The sequence below is a fragment of the Ictidomys tridecemlineatus genome, chromosome 4 (assembly GCF_052094955.1).
Source record: "Ictidomys tridecemlineatus isolate mIctTri1 chromosome 4, mIctTri1.hap1, whole genome shotgun sequence".
NCBI lineage: Eukaryota > Metazoa > Chordata > Mammalia > Rodentia > Sciuridae > Ictidomys > Ictidomys tridecemlineatus.
The window spans coordinates 162805628-162829973 of record NC_135480.1 but is presented as its reverse complement, the minus strand read 5'-3'; the positions used below and the strand labels follow the sequence as shown (position 1 = coordinate 162829973).

Sequence of the window (24346 nt, the reverse complement as noted above, 5' to 3'; positions counted from 1 at the left end):
TAAGAACTTCCTCTTCTTATCCACTTAGCAGTGTCTGACACTGTTAGACTTTCCTTCCTTTCTGAAAACTGGGTTTTCTTCTACTCATCCAGACATTCTATTTCACTTTATGGTATCCTCTTCTACTCCTTACTTAAATACTGATGTTTCAATGGTTGATTTGGGGTTGTTTGTTCTGCATTTGTACACAGGAGTTTTATAGCCAAGAGGTCAATAACTTTACAAAGAAAAGATGCTTCCAATGGCTCTTATTCTGATATACTTGCTTACATTACATTTCTCCGCTCTTGCCCTTCCTGATATGATTAAATTCCATCAAGGGATCTTAACCTCTAGCCCACTGAATAGGCCTAGAGCAATGCTAGGAATGTAATAAGTAATTAATATAAATCTGTTGCATGTATCAGTATCGGGAGGACCAATACATGCTGAGTAAGAGGTTCTAGAATGTGCACACACTTAGTCCTTCTTTCTTTAAATGAATTTACATTGACTGAAAAAAAAATGTTGATAGAAAACTGCCTCATCTTACTTCCAACTGTAACGGATTAATAAAGTGCTGCCCACAGAGAATGTTGAAACCACTTGTTCAGAGCTCAGAGGGAAGAGTGCTGCAATCTATTGATGATGTCATATGGTTCATGTCGAATATGTTCATGTTGTTTTGTTTTCTTTTGCAGGTGTTAAAAACTCTGTGGTCACAAATGCATCAGTATTTAAGTAATGAGTAGAAGAAGACATCATAAAATGAAATAGAGTGTCTAGATGAGTAGTGGAAAACCCAGTTTTCAAGAAGGAAGGAAAGTCTTAACAGTGGATCAGAAGATAATGAAATAATAATATTTATTAAGCATGGATCATGGGTCATGCCCTGAACTAAGCATATTTGGTTATTTCATTATATTTCACAACTCCGTGAGATACTATTAGTACCTTTGTGTTTATATTAAGTAACTAAGACACAGAGCAGCAATAGCTTGCTCCAGGTCACAAAGAAAACCAGTGATAAATTTGTGATTTACACCTAGTCTGTCACAGAGTACAGTTCATATTTTTGAACATCGTGTTATATAGTCTTTTAATAATTTACTTTTCTTTCTTTCTTTCTTTTTCTTTCTTCTTTCTTTGTGTTATGGTTCAGATATATGGTATTCCCCAGTGGATTAATCCACTGAGGTGGATTAACTCACTGAGTAGTAACTATAGGCAGGTAGGATGTGGCTGAAGGAAGTAGGTCACTGGGGATGTGACTTTGGGTTGATATTTGATTCTTGGTGAGCTGAACTCTGTACTTTCTGGCCACCATGTCCCGAGCTGCTTTCTTCCACCATGCCCCTCCACTCTAAACTTCTGCCTCACCTCCGGCCCAGAGATATGATTGACCATGAACTGAACCTCTGAAACTGTGAGTTAAAATAAGCTTTTCCTCTTCTACTTGTTCTTCGTGGGTCTTTTGGTCATAGAGATGAAAAAAATGACTAAAACACTGTGGTTTTGCTATTCTTGGGCTAATAAATAGGTGAGACAGTGTGTATGTGATAATAGGTACATGTTTTAGTCAGCTCTTTTGCTACTGTGACCAAAAGATCCAGCAAGAAAAAAAAATTAAAGGAGGAAAAATTTATTTGGTGTTAGTGGTTTCTGAGGTCTTAGTTCATAATGTTGGGTTCCCAAGGTGAAGCAGAACATCATGGTGGAAGAGGATAGAGGAGGAAACAGCTCAGGACATGGCCACTAGGAGGCAGAGAGAGACAATTCCACTCTCCAGGAACAAAATATATAACCCAAAGTCATGCCCCAATGACCCATCTTCTCCAGCCACACCCTACCTGCTTACAGTTACCACACAGTTAATCCCTGTCAGGAGATTAGTGCACTGATGAGGTTAAGCTCTCATAACCCAATCACTTCACCTCTGAACTTTCTTGCATTGTCTCACATATGAGCTTTTGGGGGACAACTAATAGCTAAACCTTAGCAGTGCCAAAAGAATGTTCTGCCCCATTAGTTCTCAATTATCACATCTTAAATAAGGACTGTTTAGTTTAAAACACACACACACACACACACACACACACACACACACACACACAGAGGCATGCTTTTTTCCAGTTTGGAATGATTACAAAAGTTGCAAATATGTTAGAGAAAACCTTGTGGTTTTTTTCCCCTTTATTGGTTCTTTTTACTTATACATGACAATAGGATTCATTTTTACATAATTATAAAAGCATGGAATTTAATTTATTATAATTCAGTCCTTAGTATTTCCCCTTCCCCTCCCCTCGCCCCTCCTTTTGTTCTCTTCCCTCTACTCATCTTCCTGCTATTTAATTATAGTGTTTTTTTTTAATTAGTGTCTTGTGTATGTACATAATGGTGAGATTTGCTGTTTTTGAAACAACAGATTAAGTTACCAATCTAATGTTCTAATACTCCTGAGCATTTATAAATAAATGTATATTTCCTACCCATAGGCCCATTTCCCCCCATATAACCACAATACATTCACCACAATTCAGAAATTAATGTTGTTACATTAACACCATTTAATACTCAGTCTTCATAATTAAATTTGTCCAGTTGTTCCAATCTCTACTCGCAAATGAATCATTCCAAGTCAAGGAGTGTAGCCCCTTTTAGTCCGGGATAGTTGTTTGGTCTTTCTTTCTTTCTTTCTTTCTTTCTTTCTTTCTTTCTTTCTTTCTTTCTTTCTTTCTTTCTTTCTTTCTTTCTTTCTTTCTTTCTTTCTCTCTCTCTCTCTCTCTCTCTCTCTCTCTCTCTCTCTCTCTCTCTCTCTCTCTCTCTTTCTTTCTTTCTTTTATGGCCTTGAAAGATTATGGGGCAGTTACTCTGCAGAACATTCTTCCTCATCCCACTCAGGCTATGATTCCCCACAGGCAAACCCTCCTTGACAGGTTCTCACTTGCTGTGCTCATTCTCTGACAGCCCATGCCAGGTTCTCTCTCCACATGGACACTCACTTCACCCTGTCTGAGCTCCAGCACTGTGGGCCCCTTCCTCTTCTAGTACATTGCTTACCATTTTTTTTTTTTTTTGCCCAACTCTTGGTTTGAGGGCAGAATCTTGGAGGAAGGGAAAGGGATACAGAGATTAGATGTCATTTAAGATCACATCCACTTCCAGTGTTCTATGACAGATAAAGTAATATGGTTAAATATTGGCAAGCCCAGGCTCAGAAAATGAGGTCGAGATCATTGGAACAAATGACCATGCCTAAAGGAATCATCGAGGCTAGAGCAAAGTGAGGCTATAGCAAAGTGAGGCCCTGAGTAACTCAGTCTGGGGGTACATATGGCACACTGGGAAGTATGACTGAAAGCACAAGATCTGAGCATGAACAAAGAATTCAGGATATGCTTACCCATGGTGCCCCCCAAAAGGAAGGGGAGACGATGGTGGATGTTGCCCCGAAAGCAATAAATATTCATTAGGGTAGGTCAGGCAAGAAAGGAAAATATTTAACAATATTAATCAGCAAGAATCTTAATACACATCAGAGAGATTAGTGATCTTATGCATTGTGGGAACGATTAATCTAGCCTAAGTAATACTGTACTGATGATCACATAGTATTACTTACTGTTACAAATGCCATGAACCTGATGCCGTGAACTCACCAACTGCGAAGCCAATGCCAGCATTTATGTAATTAATGTTATGCTGCCATCCTTTGGTTGAATTTAAAATGGCTTCTCTACTAATCAAAACTATTTTGATATATTCTCAACACACAGAGGGTATCCTGACTTTAATTATAGTACTACTTTCTTAGATAAATAGTAATGATAAATAAATAATTTATGAAAATAGGAAATAAATAAAAATATACATTTATTGTTATGGTTTGGGTATGAGGTGACCCCAAAAGCTCTTGTGTAAAATCAGGAGTGTTCAGAGGTAAAATGATTGGATTGCATGAGCTCTAAACTAATCAGTCCACCCTAGTTTGAATGGACTGACTGGTAACTGTAGATAGGTATGGCATAGATGGGGGAGGTGGGTCACTGGGGACATGACCTGGAAGGGTGTGTCTTCCTTGTGGCTTCTCTTCACCTCTGCTTCCTGATCCCACCATGAACTGAGCAGCTTTCCTCTGCTAAGCCCTTCCACCATGATGTGCTGCCTCACCTTTGGCCCATAGTAATGGAGTCAGCCATCTATGGACTGAGACCTCTGAATTCCTGAGTCCCAAATACACTTTCCCTCCTTTAAGTTGTTCTTGTTGGGTATTTGAGTCACAGTGACACAAGTTGACTAATACATTTCTACATTAATTTAAAAGTCTTCAAAAACCTCAAATTTCTAGTTAAAAATAGACTGCTACCACTAGGCCTTGACTTGCTTCAAAGACTTTTCTCATGCACAGTGATACTATTTAGATCCTTTTTCGTCACTATGACACTTTTCTATTGTTTTTTTTCCTAGTTTGATATAAGCATGCAGTGAATTTCCTTATAAAATAAGCATGCTTTTATGAAAAAAATTAATATTTTAATATTTATTTTACATTAAATTTTAAAATAAAATATATTAAAATGTGTAATTTTTTAACAAAATTATATTTTATTTTTAGTCTTTTAGGTCAGGGTCCAGCGTACTTTTTTTTTTTTAAAAAAAGACCAATGGTAACTATTTTAGGTTTTGCAGACTATTTAGTTTTGTCAACTCTGCTATTGTAGCCTGAAAGTGTCATAAACAATATATTTAAAATGTGCATGGTTATATTCCAATAAAACCTAATTCACAAAAATCAGATGTGGGCCAGATTTACCCCATAGATTATAGGTTGTCATCTCCTACTTTAATTTTGACAGAACTTCCAGCCATGAGGAACGACCAGATTTATCTTCTCACTTTAAACAACTAAAAACTGAATAAAATATAAGAGAATGTTTTTTTCAGACAATAGACAACAGGAAGCATAGGATAATCATTCTTGAGGAAAAGTAAGGAATACAATGAGTCCTATAATTGTTCCAGCCTACTCTGGGAAGAGAGTTTCTTGGCTGCAGTGCAAGGAAGAGAAAAGCCAAATGGGTGAGGATTTCATGAGATGGTAAGTCAGAGGTTTGAGTTTAGGAAGCAGATAGAGATTTGAAGGACAAGATTTTGAAGAAAATATTGCCCTACAGAGAGAGACTTGGATATAAAGGGACATTCACAAAGATCTCTAGAAGTGCCTGTAGGAGTCTTTAGCTGATAGGTAATCTCTTCATGCATGTGAAAGAATTACCCATAACTGAGGAAAGAACACCCAGAAAGGAGATGTGCTGGAAATAGTCTATGTTTCCCCCTGCCCGAGAGTAAAGACTTTCTAATACAGGAAACATTGAATAGAGTCCTCACAAGAATGTATCCTTGGTGTAGGATATATTGCCCTGGACTATTAAATCTGCCTCTCCTATGCAAAGAAAGCTTAAGGGCAAATCTTAAAGGAATCAAACAGATTTCAAGTCACCACATCCTAAAATAAAGTCTGACAACATTTTAAGGTCTTAACAAGTTCAGTACCCAGTAAAATAAAATTTGTAATGTTCAGAATCCAATGAAAAGTTACCAGGCATGAAAAAAAAACCCACATGAAAATAAGACACATAAACAGTAAGAAAAATATAATTCAAAGAACCAGACCTAGAAATAACACAAATTATCAAACAAGGAAGTTAAAACACACTATAAATTACCTTATTAGTTAGTCCTAGGAAGTAAAGGAAAGCAAGAAATGATATCAAAAAGAAACAAATTCAACACCTAGAGATAAAGAATATATCTTATATGATAAATGTACTTGATCAACTGAAGAGTAGATAACATATTACAGAAGAAAATATCAATGAACTTGAAGACAGACGTAGAAAGTATGAACGATAAGATCATAAGTTCAAAGCAAGCCTGGGCAACTTAGTGAAACCTTGTCTCAAAAAATAAAGTGGAGTTGGGGTGGGAGTTGTCTGGGGATGTAGTTGAGCACCCTGGGTTCAATCCACAGTCACACACACACACACACACACACACACACACACACACACACAATAAATAAATAAATAAATAAATAAATAAATAAATAAATAAAAGATTTACCATTAAGTCTTCTCTCTGGTTGTCTATCTGTGTGTCACTCACTCTTTCTGGGGGTAAGCTGACAATTGATTCTATTTAATGATACCAGACTAAGTGATACCAACACAGAGTTGAGCTAGTATAAATGAGATTACACATGTGTTTGTTTTCAACACTTGGGGATTCACCCAACAGATTCCTGAAAAGAATTAATCAAAAAAAAAGATTTAATATCCTATATTGCTTCGTGGCAGAACATATAAATTCACTCTAAATCAACACTTATTCATGAAACATCTACTATTGTTGTATGGATAGTAAAAAGTATGAGTGTTTATTATATCTTCTTCTGAGGGTTTTAACCTTGGGAGCTTGTAAATAAAAAGGTACAAAGTGTTGTGGGAAGAGTGTAATTATAGCTCCTGGGAGAGATCTGGGCTTCAAAGGGCAAGTAGTGCTTAGTCTTTGCATAGACAAATCCTCAGTGGAGGAGGAAAACAAGGAAACGTTTCAGAGAAAATGTAATCAATGAACACAAACATACCATACACACAGCACAATATATAATATTAGGGCAATAGTGAGTCCTTTTCTCCATCTTAAGTTTGGGTTCCCTCACACTCTATTTAGAGCAATAGTGGGAAGATGGGAAAAATAGCTTGGGGGCTTATGCAGGTGGAACATAGAAGACGGAACTTGGTGTTTGTCATGCAAGAGGAATTATTGAAGCAGAGGTGTTCCCATTAGTTTACCATACCTATTGCTATCCTGGGGAATATAGATGAACTAACTATCACTAAATTTCTTCTGAGGCATATTTTATCACTTAGAATGTTTCATAACATTTCATTATATGGGGGAACAAAACTATATGTAACCATTCTCCTGTTGTGGAACCTGAAGTTTGTTTCTATGATTCTGCTACTACTGTAGTATCCTAACAGCCTTCTTTTACTATATTTTACTCTTTCACATATGCCATACACTTAGATTTTAGATATTACACTGATTGGACAAGATATAAAGCAATCTAAAATTGCTGATACATATTTTAAGATTATTTGCTCAAGCATTTATGAAAAATCAGTTATATTTAACACTTTCAATTTAGTAATCTGCATGGATTTTAATTTTTGTCTTTGAGTGCCATGTAGGTGCTTCTGAGTCTCTGATAAATATTTCCTCATGAAAGACTACAGTTTTCAAAAAAAGTTTTACTCTCAATTAAAAAAAAACTTTAATAGGGTTGACTAAATATTTAGAAAGCACATTGTGTTAAGTGAAACTTTGTATATAATAAATAATGTGGGTAACAGAAGATCATCTTGGATGACTAGTCTGTAATTGTCTCAATAAAAGCACACAGTGAGACAAGTTCTTTTGGTTACTTCCTCAAACAACCAACACAATGGGGAAAGTGGAGGAAGTGATCCATGAACAGCACAAAAAGGGAACCAGAAAACTTGACGTGTAAACTTGGAGAAATGACAACAATTAGAATCAAACCCAACAACAACAACGACAAAAAAAAAAAAAAAAACTCCAGAATAAGTAAGAAGCATGAAAAACAAACATTCCCTAGTACTGGAGTTTAACTAGGTCTGCTTAAGAGATAAGTAGCATATTTGACCTTCACCATGATTCACAAGCAGTTCCCTGGCCTTGTGTTAGTGCTACTGGTCTTCTTTGTAGAACTGAAACTAGTTCTCCTCCAACAAAGAATAAAGGAAGAGAATTTACAACTACTGAATAATTTGCAAACCTCATCGATCCAGCAGTGTCTGCCATACAGGAAGAATTTCCGGCTTCCTCAGAATTCTGTGAATTTTCACCAGTACCCAAAAGGGCATGTACTGGCCATTCTCCATGAGATGCTTCAGCAGATCTTCAACCTCTTCAAGAAAAATATTTCTCTGGGCAGTAGGGAGGAAAACCACATTCCAATATTCCTCACTGATCTTCATCAACAACTAGAATACCTGGAAACACTCTTGGGATTGGAAGCAGAACAGAAAAGTCATGCCCAAGGGAGTAAGAACCTTAGATTGCAGGTTAAAGCATACTTTCGAAGGATCCATAATTACCTGGAAAGCCAGCGACACAGCAGTTGTGCCTGGACCATTGTTCATGCAGAAATCAACCGGTGTCTGGTCTTTGTATTCAGACTCATCAGACAAGAAATAGACCCTTGACCGGTGTGGAGCAAGAGCCAACCATAGACTTTAAGTGGATAAGGTTGGTGGAAGAGCAAGAGGGCATATGTAGATCATTATTTTTGCCATAAAATGATAGCCTTGTTTTGGCTTTGTGTGTGTATATATATAACAAATTGAGTTTTAATTTTATGTATAATTGACTGTGATTGTTTTTATTTTGCCATGCCACTTTATTTTATTAAACTGTGAGTCACAATAAATTCATTAATAATTCTAATTGGTTCCTCAAATTGATATGTTGTCATAGAAGTTGGTGGGTAGATAGAATGAATATCCAAAACTTGCATGTTTGTAAAATGACTTAGATTTAATATTCACTGCAGCATTATTTATAATATCTAAATATAGGAAGCCACCTGAATTATTCTAAATAGAGATAGTTAAGCTGTATTCACATAAAGGGATATCACTCAGCTAGAGAAAAGAATGAGGAGCCTCTTTCTAGTCTAAAAAGAGTAAAGAAAAGAAAAAGAAAGGCAAGATACAGAATAGTGCATATAAAATGTTGGGTAAAATGTAAAATAAATTTAATTTACTGTGTAAAAATAAAGAAATAAATTTCAATGATTATCTGTATTTGTGAAAAAGGAGGGCAAACTGAGAGAAGAAGACAGTAAAGGAAAGATTTACACTTCATTTTTATATTTTATTTTTGAATTATGTGACTATTACAAGTTAAAATAATACTTTAGAATGTATCTAACAAGTCACAGTTATCGGAAATATGCATGAAGGAGTTTTGTTGGTGAAAGGTCAGAAGAAACAGGATGGGCCAGCCTGCCCTTGGTTGGGATAGCTGGGAGGCAGAAGGCTGGAGAGAAGTGGAGAGTTGGAGCCATGTCAAGGGAGAGAGTTCCAGCTCCCTGGAGATGCTGCTGATGAAGAAATTATAGCTCTTCTAACTAGGAGCCCTCAGAAATCATCATGGATCAAATGTGGGGCCAGATCACTGAACTTCCTTGAGACTTGGTGACTTTCCCACATTGGCCCCGTGTAGGCAACATAACCATAGTCCCAAACTTCAGAACTAGTTTCACCACTTTATGTAACATTCTGTTCAGATTTGTTGCATGATTCAAGACAAAAGTAGTTATTGAAAGTAAAAACTTGCTGAGGTACAAAACATATTCCAGTTCAGTTTAATTAGTGCAATTAAGTAGATTAACTATTGCCTGATGATTCTAGATTTAATTTGAAAGAGAAGGGTAGGAATTGACTAAAATACTAGAAATGAGACAGTTACCTATGGCAGTTAAAGGAGGCCAGGAAGCAGAGGCTGACAGTCAGAGACAGTTCCTTGCTGACTTCTCACTGAGAGGTGAGCAGGAGCGGACCTGCTTACTCCCAAGTTCACACAGAGAGAGTGACGTGGAGGGAGGAGAGATACCACCCTTGACCACAAATACAAGCCACTTTGTTTCTCATGGGCTGGAGAATTTGTTGTTGTTTTCCTTCTTTAAACCAGGAAGTTTTCAGAACCAAATCCTATATTTAACACATTATTCAATTCTATAATTAACCTTACAAAGTACTTTCTTGTTGTCATTCTCTTTTTTTTTTCTTCAGGTGAAAACAAGATTTTAAAGATAAAATAGAACATGCTCAAAGTAACACAGCAAGTCCCAGAGCCAGCAAATGCCAGAGCAGAGATTACACTCCCAAATTGGCCTGACGCAAAAGCCTACACCATGTTCTTGAAACCACAAACCTGAACAAAATTGTGCAATATTGCTGCAAAACAATTGTATCTCTAATGATAACAAGTTTCTCCTGGCTTTTTCTATTGAAGTTCACAACAAGGTCTGCATTCTTGAATTAAATAAAAGACATTTCCCCTCCTCTAGACATTTCTTCCTCAAGAACTGAAGAGAAATTAAAAGCACATAGGAAAGGGGACAAGAGGGAATAGGCATAGTTACTATCATAAAAGACTGGAATAAAACCTTTTTTGGATCTGGATATCATTCAGATCAGAGAGAGAAAGTAGCTGGGAGAGAGAAAGAGAAAAGATAAAGAGACTCAGAATAGTTCTCCTCTTGGTGAAATTTTGGAGGAGGACCATGGAAATCCTAGGTGAATCCAAAGTGGGTCTTGCTCCTGGATATTCAGGGCATTGCCTGAGATACCAGGTCATGTAGACAACGTGTATTATGCCAGCTTCCACAGGCAATTGTTATGTCCGATTCCATCGGGTGAGATGGGTGGGCACCAAAAAGTCAAAGTGCTGGGATATCTCCATTTTCTTTAACACGTAATGTTCAAGAACACTACCAATGGAAAATTGAGGAAGGAGGGTCACACATAGGAATTTATATGCATCAAGCCACACACACACACAAAAGACACATCTGACTTCTATCCATACTATCTTGACATAAGTTTATTCACATGACCCCAACTAATTTCAAGGGTTGTGGAGTTTAGCTGTTTTATCCAAAAGGAAAGTGAATGGATTTGATGAACACACAAGAGTTTGATGAACTCTTTCTAGATTGTTTATCAAATGCAGTCAACTATATTTAACATCTACTACTAATACTGGTTTACAATCTCTACTCTTAGTTACAAGCTCAGTAGGCACATAAGCTACTTTCTAAAGCAAATGATCATTTTGTACAGGCTTTGTCATTGTTTAATGGGGATATGGTTTTCCTAAATGAAACTATTCATCATGATGATATTATTCACCCCAAAATGTAATGTGCTGTGTTAGTAAGCTCTCTATCACTATAACAAATAATTGAAGTAATCAATTTATAAAGAGAGAAGGTTTATTTTGGCTCACAGTTTTGGAGATTTCAATCCATAATTGATTGGGCTTGTTGCTTTAGGTTTGTGGTGAGGCAACATGTCATGTGGGGACATGTGGAGGAACAAAATTGCTTTCCTCATCTCCAGGAAGCAAAACAGAGAATGAGAAGAAAAAAGACCACTGTCCCCAATTTCCTTCATAGGCAGGCTCCCAATGACCTAAGAATCACCCACAAAGCTTTACCTCTCAAAGGTACAACCACCTCCCAGTAGCACTACCTTGGCAACCAAGCCCTCAACACATTGACCTTTGAAGAAAATTAACCTACAAAGTATAACATGCACATAATTGAATAAGACATGACTACACACGAATTTTTATAAATTTTCATTCATTCATTCACCCTTTCTTATTTTCATTCATTACATTATATAACTCTTATATGACAAAAGAGACAAGGAGTTACTAATGGGCAACAGAAACCAAAATTCTTATTACATGTGTATTCATAGGCTTCTTTCTTAACACAGGAGTTTTCTCTAAGGAATATACTAAGTTTGTTTTGTTGTTGTTGTTTCTAGGCACTTCTTACGTGCCAAGATGAGGATGATGTATGTGCATTGAAAGGAAAATAGAACTGGAAAATTTGAATGTAAACAAGTAAATGAAGGTTTTACTTTAGAAAGAAGGGAACATTCTGGGTAGTGAGGAAGAATGGGTCTGGGAAAGCAAGAGGATACTGTGATGCTGACCTATGCCCTGGGTGGAGCAGAAGGTAGAATACCCACTCCTAGCTTGGGTCTCTTCTATGCTGATGTCAGCTAAGTGCATATTATTAACCTCAAATTCTTTCTTAAATTAAAAATTATATACTCAGTTGACTACTTGACAACTCTACTTAATGATCTAAACAGCAATTAAAAGTTAGTTTGTTCAAACTGATCTCCTTTCTTTTTCTGTCTTTAAAAAACTTTCCCAAGTTTTTTAGTAGCTGTTCTACATTTGCAGGCTCTCATGTAGTCATTCTTTACCTTTGATTTACATCTGATCTGAGTGCAATTAATATTTTTATCTCATTAAGCCTTTTTATATAGGAACTTCATATCACTCTTTATTTTGAACACAAGTGTGTTAATCAATTGAATTACAATATTAGATTTTTTTGGAACTATTCTGAAATTCCTTGGAAAAAGAATACTTAAGAATCTTTTCTGGCATTTTATTGGTAGCTATACACTCATAGTTTTCTATCTGAAGTGTTCATTACTTTGTTCCATCTTATTTCAACCTTCTTTATTCCTGAAATCTGTTTTATACTAGGCTTAAAAATTAAGTTGTAGAATTTTCTAAATTTCACTTGCTGGGTCAATAATCATGTGTAAATGTTTTGGCATGTTCTTTTCTGATATATTTTTCAATTTACCACTTATTCAAGAGACTTCATTGGAGAATATCTTTTAATTCTAAAATAATTTTGTCCAAAATATTAGGAAAACTAATTAAATAAACCAAACTGGACTCAACAGAAAGGCTCAGAGAGTCCTCCAGAAAATAATATTGGATGATTTCAATATACTTGTCTCACTGATAGGTCATTCCATCATAAAATCAACAAAGAAACTACAGAGCTAAAACACACTTTAAGTCATATGAACTAAATAGACGTCTACAGAATATTTTATCCAACAACAGCAAAGTCCACTTTTTTCAGCTGTTCAGAGAACTTTCTCCAAAATAGGCCATATTTTATGCTATGAAGCAAGCTTTAGAAAATACAAAAAAGTGAAATAGTTTCTTGCATCTTACCAGATAATAATGGAATAAAATTAGAAATCAGCAGCAAAATAAAACACACTAAGTATACAAACACACGGAAATTTAACAATATACTTTCAAATAATTACTGGATCATTAAAGAAATCAGAGGAGAATTTAAAAATTCTTAGAATAAAACAAGAATATAAACATAACACATAAAAATCGCTGGGCATAGCCAAAGTGACTCTAAGAGGAAAGTTTATAGCTATGAGTGCCTACATTAAAAAAATCAAAAAGATCTCAAATAAACAACATAATGATGCATCTAAAAGCACTAGAAAAAAACCAAAAAAAGAATGAACCATTCTCAAAACCAGTAGAAGAAATAATAAAAATCAGGGCTAAAATTAATGAATTAGAGAATAAAAGAATGACACAAAGGATCAATGAAAAAGAGTTTGTTCTTTGAAAAGATAAACAAGATTGATAAACCCTTAGCCAAACTAACAAAATTAAGGAAAAGAAGAATGAAATCAACACAAATCAATAAAATTAGAGACAAAAAAGGAGATACTACACCAGGCACCACTGAAATCCAGAGGATCATTGGGAAGTATTCTGAGAACCAGATGAGGACATTTAAGGAAAGAAAACTATAGATCAATATCCTTGACGAACATAGATGCAAAAATCCTTAATAAAACATTAGAAAATCAAATTTAAAAACACATTAAAAAGATTATATAACATAATCAAATTGGTTTCATTCCAGGGACACAAGAATGGTTCTACATAAACAAATTAATAAATATAATGCATCACATAAATAGAATCAAGGACAAAAATTACATGAACATCTCAATAGAGCCAGAAAGAGACTTCAACAAAATTCAACACCTATTTGTGAAAAAAAATAACTAGGGATAAAAGGAATGTATCTCAACAACATAAAGAGTATATGTGACAAACCCAACACCAACATCATACTGAGTGGGGAAAAACTGAAAACATATCCTCAAAATCAGAAGCCATACAAGGACGTCCACTTTCACCATTGTTAGTCAATATAGTACTTAAAACTTTAGCTGGACCAGTTAGGCCAGAGAAGGATATAAAATGTATACAAACAAGAAGGAAAGCAGTCAAAGAGTCTCTGTTTGCAGATGAGATGATCTTATACTTAGGAGATCCTAAGAATTCCATCAGAAGACTTCTAGAGCTGATGATAAACAAATTCACCAAAGGAGCAGGATACAAAACCAACATACAAATATCAATAGCCTTTCTACACACCAATAATAAATCTGCTGAGAAAGAATCAGAAAAAATTTCCATTCGTGATAACTTTAAAAATTACCTAGGAAAATATCTAACCAGAGAGGTGAAAGACTTCTACACATATAATTACAGAACATTGGGGGGGGGGGGAATAAAGAAGACACAAGAAGATGGAAGCATCTCTCATTTTCACAGATTAGTGAAATAATATTGCTAAAATGGCCATGTCACCAAGAGTGATTTATAGATTCAGAGCAATCCACATCAAAATACCAATGATATTCTTTTAAGGAACTAGAAAAAAATAATCCAAAAATTCATGCGGAAGAACAAAAGACCCAGAATATCCAAAGCAATTCTGAGCAAAAAGAGTAAAACTGGAGGCATCAAAAAACCCAACTTCAAATTACACTACTGAGTCATGGAAACAAAAACAGCTTGGTACTGGTATAAAAATAGACAAATAGACCAATGGTGCAGCAGAGAAGACACAGAAACAACCTACAAATCTCCACTCGTCTGGTCTTTGAAAAAGGTGCCAAATACTTCTGTTGGAGAAAAGATATTCTCTTCAACAAATGGTTCTGGGAAAACTGGATATCTATGTATAAAAGACTGAAACTAGATCCCTATCCTTTACCTTTCACAAAAATCAGCTCAAAATGAATCGAACACCTAGAAATTAGACCATAAACTTTGCAATTTCTAGAAGAGAAAACATTCCAACATATAGGCATAAACAGTGAGGTCTTCAACAGAACTTCTACAGCTCAGAATATAATATCAAAAGCCAACAATTATGGGAAAAATACTCAACATCTCTAGCCATCTGGGAAATGCAAATCAAAACTACACTGAAATTCCACCTCACTCCAGTGGAATGGCAATCATCAAGACGACAAATAACAATAAATTCAAGCAAGGATGCGGGGAAAAGAGAATACTTTCACACTGTTGGTAGGAATATAAATTAGTAAGTCACTATAAAAATCAGTATGGAAATTCCTCAAAAAATTAAATTATATGTTTCTATTATACCACTCCTTGGAATCTATTTACAACAATTAAAGGCAGAATATTTTAGAGTTAAATAGACAGTATTTTAGAGATATATTTCATATTTATAGCAGCACAAATCACAATAGCTGAATTATGGAATCAGCTTAGGTGTGTGTCAACAAATAAATGGGTAAAGTAAATGGAGTTTTATTCAGATACAAAGGAGAATGAAATTATGCCATTAGTAGGAAAATGGATGAACTGGAGACCATTATGTTAAGTGAAATAAGAGACTCAAAAAGACTAGTGCCGTATGTTTTCCTTCCTACATGGAAGCTAGAGAGAAACACGGAGAAAAGGTATCTCATGAAAACAGAAGGGAGATCATTATGATAGAAGCAGGGTAGAAGTGGGAGGGAGGAGCAGTAAGTAAAAGGAAGTACTGGGGGTACAATTGATCAAATTTTATTATTTGCATGTATGAATATTCCACAAAGAAACCCACTATTCTGTATAATTAATATGAATTAGTAAAGATTTTTTAAAATTCTAAAGTAATTACATAGGGTTCTGGGAATCAGTGTTTTAAAAACTTCCCAGGGAAAGTGAAGCCAAGGTGGAAATCACTGCTCTGGAGAACATATAAAGGAACCATGACACAACTAATCCCTATTGTAATCTGCAGACTTCTCTCAGGGACCTGACCCATAGAGGAATCTTTTATAATCACCCAGGAAAGATGATCAACCAAAATCGCTTCGGCTGTGTAGACCAATGATGGCACATACCCACCAGAGTTTTGAAAGAAAGCTTACTGCTCACACTGAAACTATCAAGGGAGGGATAAGGGAGAATTGAAGGGAAAGCAGTATGCATGGTTTGAAATGGAAGTAGAATGGCAGGAGGAATCCCTTCAAAAGGTTATTTGGGATATTCTTACCAGTGTAAATGGACAGAAATTGAGTGTTAACTCAGTTTTCTTATTGGTCTCAAATGTGATGGGGTAGGGAGGTGAGTGGAGTGTGACCAGAGAGCCTGCCAGTGGTAAAAAAAACTAAATATGAGTATTTCTCCTTATTATGAGAATCTCCTTATTCTCCTGTTTGCTTCCGGTTCTGTCTCCACCTGTGGATAGAATGCTGTCCACAGAAATAAGGCTTTAGAAAATGAAGGACAGATACCAGCCAATTTCCTTATGTCCTGGCCAATCACAGTTATCTGACTAACATTCTCAGGACAGAGAATAAGCTTCTTACAGATTAAAGACAGGATATACAATGTTAATGGATTGGAATTTTTCAAATTGTTAAAAATCTTGATAAAATTGAAATAAATTTTTCTTTGGAAACTGACAAAAACATTTCAAAATTTACATGGCAATACAAAAGTTCTACAGTAGCCAAACCAATTTTGAAGAAAATAACAAAGTTCAAAGAGCAATACTAACATGTTGAAAAAAAAAAACGATCTCAAAGCAACAGTCTGTTATTGGAACAAATATTGAAAAATACACCACTGGAAAAGAATAAAGAGATGACAGTGACCATGTATATGACTCCCTATTTTGTGACTGCCATGCAGTGAACACAGATGTTTTCATTGGTATTGTGGGTCCATCTTATTCCTGCTTCACAACATGCAGGGAAAGTATCTTCTCATTTAAACAGCAAAAATATTTATGGGAATCCAGAAAAAGTAAATGATGTCAAGCAAAGTTTAAAATTTCAGCTTAAAAAATGGTGATACTAGAAATGATCTGATACCAGTTTTAGGTTGCTATTAACTATTTAATCTGATCTCATTAGACCATCTGATGTAATTGTTTTTAGGGACAATTTTGGAAAAATTTTCATTCTGATTTTAATAACTTCGGTTTCTCTTTTGGTCTGTCTTTTCTGGATAGGGCATTTAAATGGCTGAGAGCTAGTTAAAAACAAAAGTTTTAACTGTGCTTATTGGGATGAATATAACCTGGCCTTGTGTTAAGTAGTCAGATGTACTAAGACACAAGAATACCTAAAGTTATTTTGTTTCCTTACCATTGGCACACTGAGCAAACTCATGAGTTAGGTTATTCTGCCTTCTACTGGTTCAAATTGGAATCCCCTGTTTAGATTCATTCAAGGCCAGGAACATAGCTAGAATCATTATAAAATTTTCTCTTAAAAATAAAGCAAGCCAAAAAAAATGAATAAAACACCACAAAAATCTTGATGTGTATACATTGTCAAATAATCAGAGCAGAAAAATTTGATCCCATGTGAGATTTCATGTTTTTTGTCAAGCCCATTGTGTCAAAAGCTTTCAAAACTGAAACATTTCCACCCAGTTTTAAGCTTTCACAACCAATAGTTTGATTTCATTAGTAGTTTTCCTGTAATTTTCTAAGAAGGGAGCCTTGTTTGCAAGCCTTAAGAACAATATTTTCCAAAGGCAGACAGAATACAACACATTCTGACAAAAATCAAGTTGACAAATACTTAATATTCTTAGTGCTTTTTATATATTCCTGAGTTGGCATGGGATTTCTGCTGCTGCAGCCCCATAGCTTTCCCCTTGCTCAATACCCTGCCATCAAACACACACAAGTCTATCTGAACATTCAAGCACCCAGGGACAAATGATTCATCATGGCTTCTGGACCGGCTAACTCAAATTCTCCCTGTCCTCACACTTATTTCACCCAAGGTCGTTTGTTGACCACTGAGCAGTCATTGACTACCTTCCCTACTCTCCAGCCCTTTCTCTCTAACTCAATGCTCTATACTGAACTTCTATCCACTTAGGATGGATGTAGCTATAAACACATGCTATTTGATGGTGCCTCCTAACTGGAACTATCCTGCACATATTTACAGGTTTCTTTTATAGAGATCACCAAAGAACTAAGTTTAGATAACAGACAATATTAGAATATAATTGATGTGCTGTGGATGAAATCTCCCCAGGTCTATAACTTGAGCTCTGGTGTTTTCTATGCACACATTCTCCCTTCCCAGTGCTCACCTATAAAAGCATGTCCACCTCTTCAATGGTCCATGTTCCCCAACCTGCTAGCATAAAAGCAGGGACTTACCATTTGGGGATTTACTGCAGGCAAAATCCAGCCAATAGGTTTAGGCATTTGAGTAAGGAAACTGGAGTTGTATGTTATAATTACAAATAACTCATCTCCTTTATCTTGTTAAGTAGGTATAGTTTAATACTCAGAAGTTAAAATATTCTTTAAGTCATAATTTCATGATCAGGAAGAAATTTCCTTCAATTCATTGTGAATATTATTTTTTTTACTTATATTTTGATTTTTGGTACCAGGGATTGAATTCAGTGTGTTTAACACTGAGCCATCCTCAGCCCTTTTTATTTTTTATTTTGAGACAGGGTCTCATTAAGTTGTGTAGGACCTCACTAAGTTGCTAAGGCTGGTATCAAACTTGTGATTCTCCTGCTTTAGCCTCCATATTCGCTGGGATATAAGGCATGCACCACCACACCTGTGAATATTATTTTTTAAAAACCCCAAAAGAATATATATTTCACAATCCACACAAACATAACTTCTTGATACTAGGCTTAAAGTTTACTCCATGTTTTCAGTCATTCCCTCTTCCCACATGACCATATCTTGTAGATAATTATTAAAGCTATATTTTATATTTTGAATGAATTAAGACTAATATAAAGAGGTCACTTTACTTGGATTCTAGGAAAAAGGAAGATGGTTCTTTGCTCTTGGGGACTGAGTATTCTGTCCAAGATATAGGTATGCAAAAGCACACATAACTTTTAAGAAATCACATCTGTTTTTTAAAAATAAAATTATTATAAATGTATTGAGAACATTTTTTTTAATAAGATCTAAATACCAGGACTAACATAAACACACAAGAACAAAGTTAAATCTGTCAGGCTGATCACTGACCAAAATTCATGTTTCACTGCTTTTAAGGTCATCATTGTTAATTTCAGCCTTCAATTTTTAGTTGTAGCAGCAACTTCCAAAATGCATGAATACTTTAATACATGAATCATATTGTTACCATTTTGTGAAACTCTAGTTCTCTCCTTTTTTCCTTAAACACTTTTTAGTGAACTTGTTAACAAAGAGAAAGCACCTGCTGACTTCCCCTATGGTATTTTCTTAATGTAGTATCTATATCCTTCCTCCATTAGGAAAACATCCTTTCTGGAAAGCAATTTTTGTATCCAATATTCAAATCTCTGTTCTGCAACATGCTTTCAAATCTCTCTCTTGATTTAAATTCATCCTCAGCTACTAACGATGTTCAATGAAGAATTTCTCCAAGAGGGTCTCATCCCTGACATCCTGGGACCTTCGTGCTGAAGAAGTTGCAGAGGTAGTACAGAGAAGACAGCTGTGTTGTGGGCTCACTGGAGCTGGCCCAATCCTCCAGCATCTCAGGAAAACTGAAGTCAGGTTCTCTAGGAGTAACAGATGGAATCACTCGTTTTAGTTGGAGAAACATTGAGATGTGCTTCTTATCCAGACTACAAGTCACATCACAACCCAGATAAAATTTGGGTTTGAAGAATTGAAGTTCTTTAAATTCTTTCATTTTTTTTCTGTAAATATTTTCAGTTAGATTTGACAGATTTGTGTGTACAGACATTTTATCAAAGAATATATGTTAATTTCATATGAAGATGTGAAAAAATGCTCAACATTGTTAGTCATTAGGGAAATGCAAATTAAGAGCACTGTTAAATACCATTTCCTGTTTCTGGACATGGCCAAACTTAAAAAAATTATCCATAACTTGTATTGGAGAGAGGTGACATTAGCTGGGACTCTTCTCTATTGAAGGTTGGGATGTAAAATGGTACAAGCAGTTGGGAAAACAGTTTGACAGCTTCCTAAGATGCAAAACATATACTTTTCACAGATTTAGACATTCCACTCCTACATATTTACCTAAAAGAAATAAAAAACATACATCCTCACAAAGACTGACACACATAAATGGTCAGAGCAGCTTTATTTGCATTCAGAACCCTGAAAAAAATCCTAACTGCCAATCAACAAGTGAAATAGTAAACTATGGCAGAATAATGGATGTTAGTTACACATAGAATTAACAAAATTATTAAATTATTCTCAAGTGTCAATAATGTGATTTCTCTTTATTATTTGCTGAATAATATTCTACTATAAGAATATACCACAGTTTACCACAATTAACTATCCTTTCATTCAGACTACCATATACTCTAGCTTAGGGCAGATAACCATAATATAGGAGCCTATCATGGTCTCTACACCATAGTTTAGGCAAACAACAAAATGTAAAGAAATTGCTCCTAACCTGGTTTGCCCAAAACGCAGGAGTGAAGGAAAGGAAGACCAAAAAAAAAAAAAAAAATCCTATTAAAATATTACTAAGATCTTCTCCACCTAGTTTGTAGAGAAGCAAACTGAAGTCTTGGATAGATCGTCTGAGGCAAATATCCAAGGAACATTCTCCCAAATTGATGTTCCTTCCCCTGCCTGAGTGATGCATGCGTGCACACACACACACACACACACACACAATTCTACACAAAAGTGGTTACAGTAACATCTCCCAATTCTCCCAATATCCATTACGTTTCAATGAAAAGGACTCGCTGGCTGTCTTTGGCAAGATTAGGATTTTTAACTGTTTCTAAAATACACCCGAACCCTCCATTTGACTCATGTAAGTGTTGTAAATATTACTATTCACGGTAACAATAGGTGGACTTTCATAGTTAAACGAAAGTCAGACAGACTATGATATTTGGAGTAAACTGCGAAGCAAAATTTACTCTTAACACACCAGCAGATATAAGGTTTCCGTCTACTTACCTCTGCAGTTCCACACAAATTTGTCCAGCTCACCCGGAGAGTGGATAAGGGACAGTGATCAGGAGTTTTGAGAAGTGTGCAGAAGGCTGGAGGCAGAAAGCACATCCTAAACCCCTTTTCTCTCCAGAGAGGCCCATTGACCAGAGGCCGCGCCCTGCCTGAGCCGGAAATTATTTGTTCTTGTAACTATATACGCTAAAAGAACAGTTCTATTCTAGTACTGGGCCAATATTTGCGACTTCTTTCTGGGGCGAATCCAAGGAAGGAACAGGATTTGGCGCATGAAAGAGAAACCTGCGCTCTACAGACGTGTTCTGGGCCCTGGCCACTTGTGGCCAGCAGGGGGCACGCTTCCCGCGCGAGCATTCTGCGAGTCCACTCCATCAATGAACTTGATGCAGGGGTTTCCTTTTACTTTCAATTTGTATTACATCATTGTAAGGGGGCATTCCCTCGGGCCTCCCAAATGTTCCTCAGGACACACACAGATACAAACCTGCTTACAGCCGTTTTGAAAAATGGCTCTCATTTACTTTCTTCTTGTGGCTTTCCACTCTTCAAAGAGATCTTGAAATCAGAAACCACAGCAGAAAAGAGGAACCACAGTAGAACCAGAAACAGCTGCGTGAATAGGCGGGCAGCTAGGGACTAAGTGATTGTGATCAGGAACCAGTGGATTCAGTGCAGCAGGTATAGGGGTTCATGGGAAGAAGAGTACAGGGACCAGGACCTGTGTCTTGTCCCTGGCTCTCTGGGAGAGGACTCTCTCATTCAGATATTCGCACTCAGCACTGTTTGCTGACTGGACATAAATCCATCACTGCTCTGATAAGAAGGGCTGACTGTTTTCCCATTAATTCTTCCAGAACTGGAATCCCATCTTTGAGAAGTCATTTTCTAACAAGTTTTTGCAGAACAGTTTCATGGAATCTAATAGGAAAATACGATTCTAAGCTAGATCTATGAATAAATATGAAGATGGCTACCATATATTAAGAACTCATTCACTGGAAGGCACACTGCTAAGTTTTCAAAAACATATGTGTTGGTTTAATATAATAGTGCTGTGAATATTTCCACTCCACCTTACATTTGAGAAACTAAGACCCACAGAAGCCAGGTGAGTTGCCCAGCATCACACATGTGAACTGGCAGGCTGGAGATTCCATGCAAAATCCTATACTGGAGATTTAAATGATTTCTAAATTTTATTTATTCATTTTTTATACCTTTATTTTATTTATTTACTTTTATGTGGTGCTGAGAATCGAACCCAGCGTCTCACATGTGCTAGGCAAGTGCTCTGCCACTGAGCCACCATGCCACCCCCTAAATTTTATTTTATGAATTTGTGATAACAATTGTTTTAAGTCTTTGTTTACATGGTTATGAAGTTATTTCTCCCCAGTCATTCTTATTTTGGTGACTATTGTACATCTTGTACAATTAATTTGAAATTAATATTATTGCTCTGTGGTTAATAATTGTTCCTGGCTCTAAGTTCTGAGAAAGTTTTGCTGATCCTGCTTTTTTTCAGTAGTTTTTATCATGTATCCCAATCCTTGATGCACTTTAAAACCATTTTGGAAGATACAGTGGTCATTATTTTCATGAGACTATGGTTATTTAGCTTAGATCAATGATAAAGTGAAATGATGTAAGCAATAATATTTAAAAAGTAGAAATGGATTTGGGGCCTCTCCCGGTTTAATCAAAGGAATTAAACATTTTAAATGATCACCAATAAAAAGAAGTATAGCAGAGTGGAAACTTAACTACTCATGCTAATAAAATGAATAATCTAAAAAAAATCTTTGTATTTTCAGTAGTAATTATATTTATGGTAAAGATATATCAGATGTTAATAGGAAATGAAAGAACATGTCAACAAAAAACTCCAGGAATTCCCTGACATTCTAAAAGAAAGCGATTTAGATCATTATCTCATACTGTGGAATGAAAAAAACTTGATGGAATACAGAATTGAATGAAAAAAAAGATTTAAAGAGAGAGAATAGAATATATTTCAAGGCAAAATAGGAATGTGATTAGGAAAAGGCCTGGTTCTCTGACCTAGATCGCCCATGATTTAAATAAAAAAGTAACTGTCCAGCTCTTTGTATACATGTGAAGTTAAAAATAAGCATCACCAGCAAGACAAAGTGTCATAGGCCTGCTATCCCAGTGACTATGGAGGCTTCGACAGGAGGATCACAAATTCAAAGCCAAAGGAACTTAGTGAGACCCTATGCAGCTTAGTGACTTAGTGAGAGTCTGTTTCAAAAACAAAACACAAACAAAGAAGGAAAGAAAAAAGTGGGTGCTGGAGATGTGGCTCACTGGTAAAAGTACCTCCAGGTTGAATACTTGATACCAAAAAAAAAAAAAAAATGGAGAGAGAAATTATAGCAAGAGTTAACACATTATAAAATTACAAATGTAATTACAAATACAACATAAATTACCAACACAAAAACTGGGAATATTTTCCCTAAGATAAATACACCAAATAAAGGGGCTCATTCCCTACTGGGGTCAGCTCTTTTAGCTCCGAGAAAACAAACAAACAAATAAATAATAAGCACAGTGGCAGGAATCGGACTTGGGCATAAACATCTAGAGACTTGATGTGCCACCATCTTCATCCGTCTTCATCCATGGTGGCCAGGAGGTGGCGCTGGGGCCCGAGAAATCTTGAAACAAGCCCAGAGTGTCCCGGATCTTGCTTTGCGTTTCCTTTTCCCTACAGTTACTGTGACGTCATTGTAACAGGGAAATCCCTCATTTCCAAAAATATGCATAAGGGGGTGGGGGAGGGGAGTAACACAAATACAGAAGTTTCTGACAAGCCGAAAACTTTCACTCAATTTTTGCTTTCAGTTAGTGGGTTGATACTTTTGAGGGGGATATCATTGTCTAAAAGTAGTCTCCGGAAAATGAAGAGAAATCCCCACGCAGTGCAAGGACTTCTGCATATGTCAGAAACCTGTCCGCCACCGCCACCCTCATCTTGGTTCTTGTACTTCCCTGAAAGAGTTTCCCTTAGTCTGCAAGCACTGGCCGCTGCTTTCTGTTTCCTTTGGGCACAGCTACTATGACATCACATGCAACGGAAATTAAGGAGAGCTCTCCTGCAGATGTCTCTGCAAAACCTAGACGTTTTAGGGGAACTTTTGCTTTCTACTTTTGCTGCACTGCTCTTCAGGGAAACCTTTAAGCTGAAACCACAACACATCAGAAAGCAGCCCTGTGTGAATGGGCAGGCAGGTGAAGGGAGAGAATGACAAGGGTGACCTGGGATTCTACCAGGGAGAGGAAGGAAACTGTGGTGTCCTGGAATGCTGAGGGGGGGGAGAGAGGGTGTGCCTGGGACCAGAATCACCAGGAAACATTCTTGTGTCTTCTGCACTTCCA

General features: G+C 36.3%; 1 protein-coding gene across 1 annotated transcript; it reads left to right on the top strand.

The window, feature by feature from the left end:
* The first annotated feature begins 7721 nt into the window (after window positions 1-7721).
* Window positions 7722-8437, top strand: Ifne (interferon epsilon). The gene has a single exon (XM_005335926.3). It carries the CDS (start codon window positions 7722-7724, stop codon window positions 8274-8276), a length of 555 nt encoding a protein of 184 aa, XP_005335983.1. The 3' UTR covers window positions 8277-8437.
* Window positions 8438-24346: the final 15909 nt, after the last annotated feature.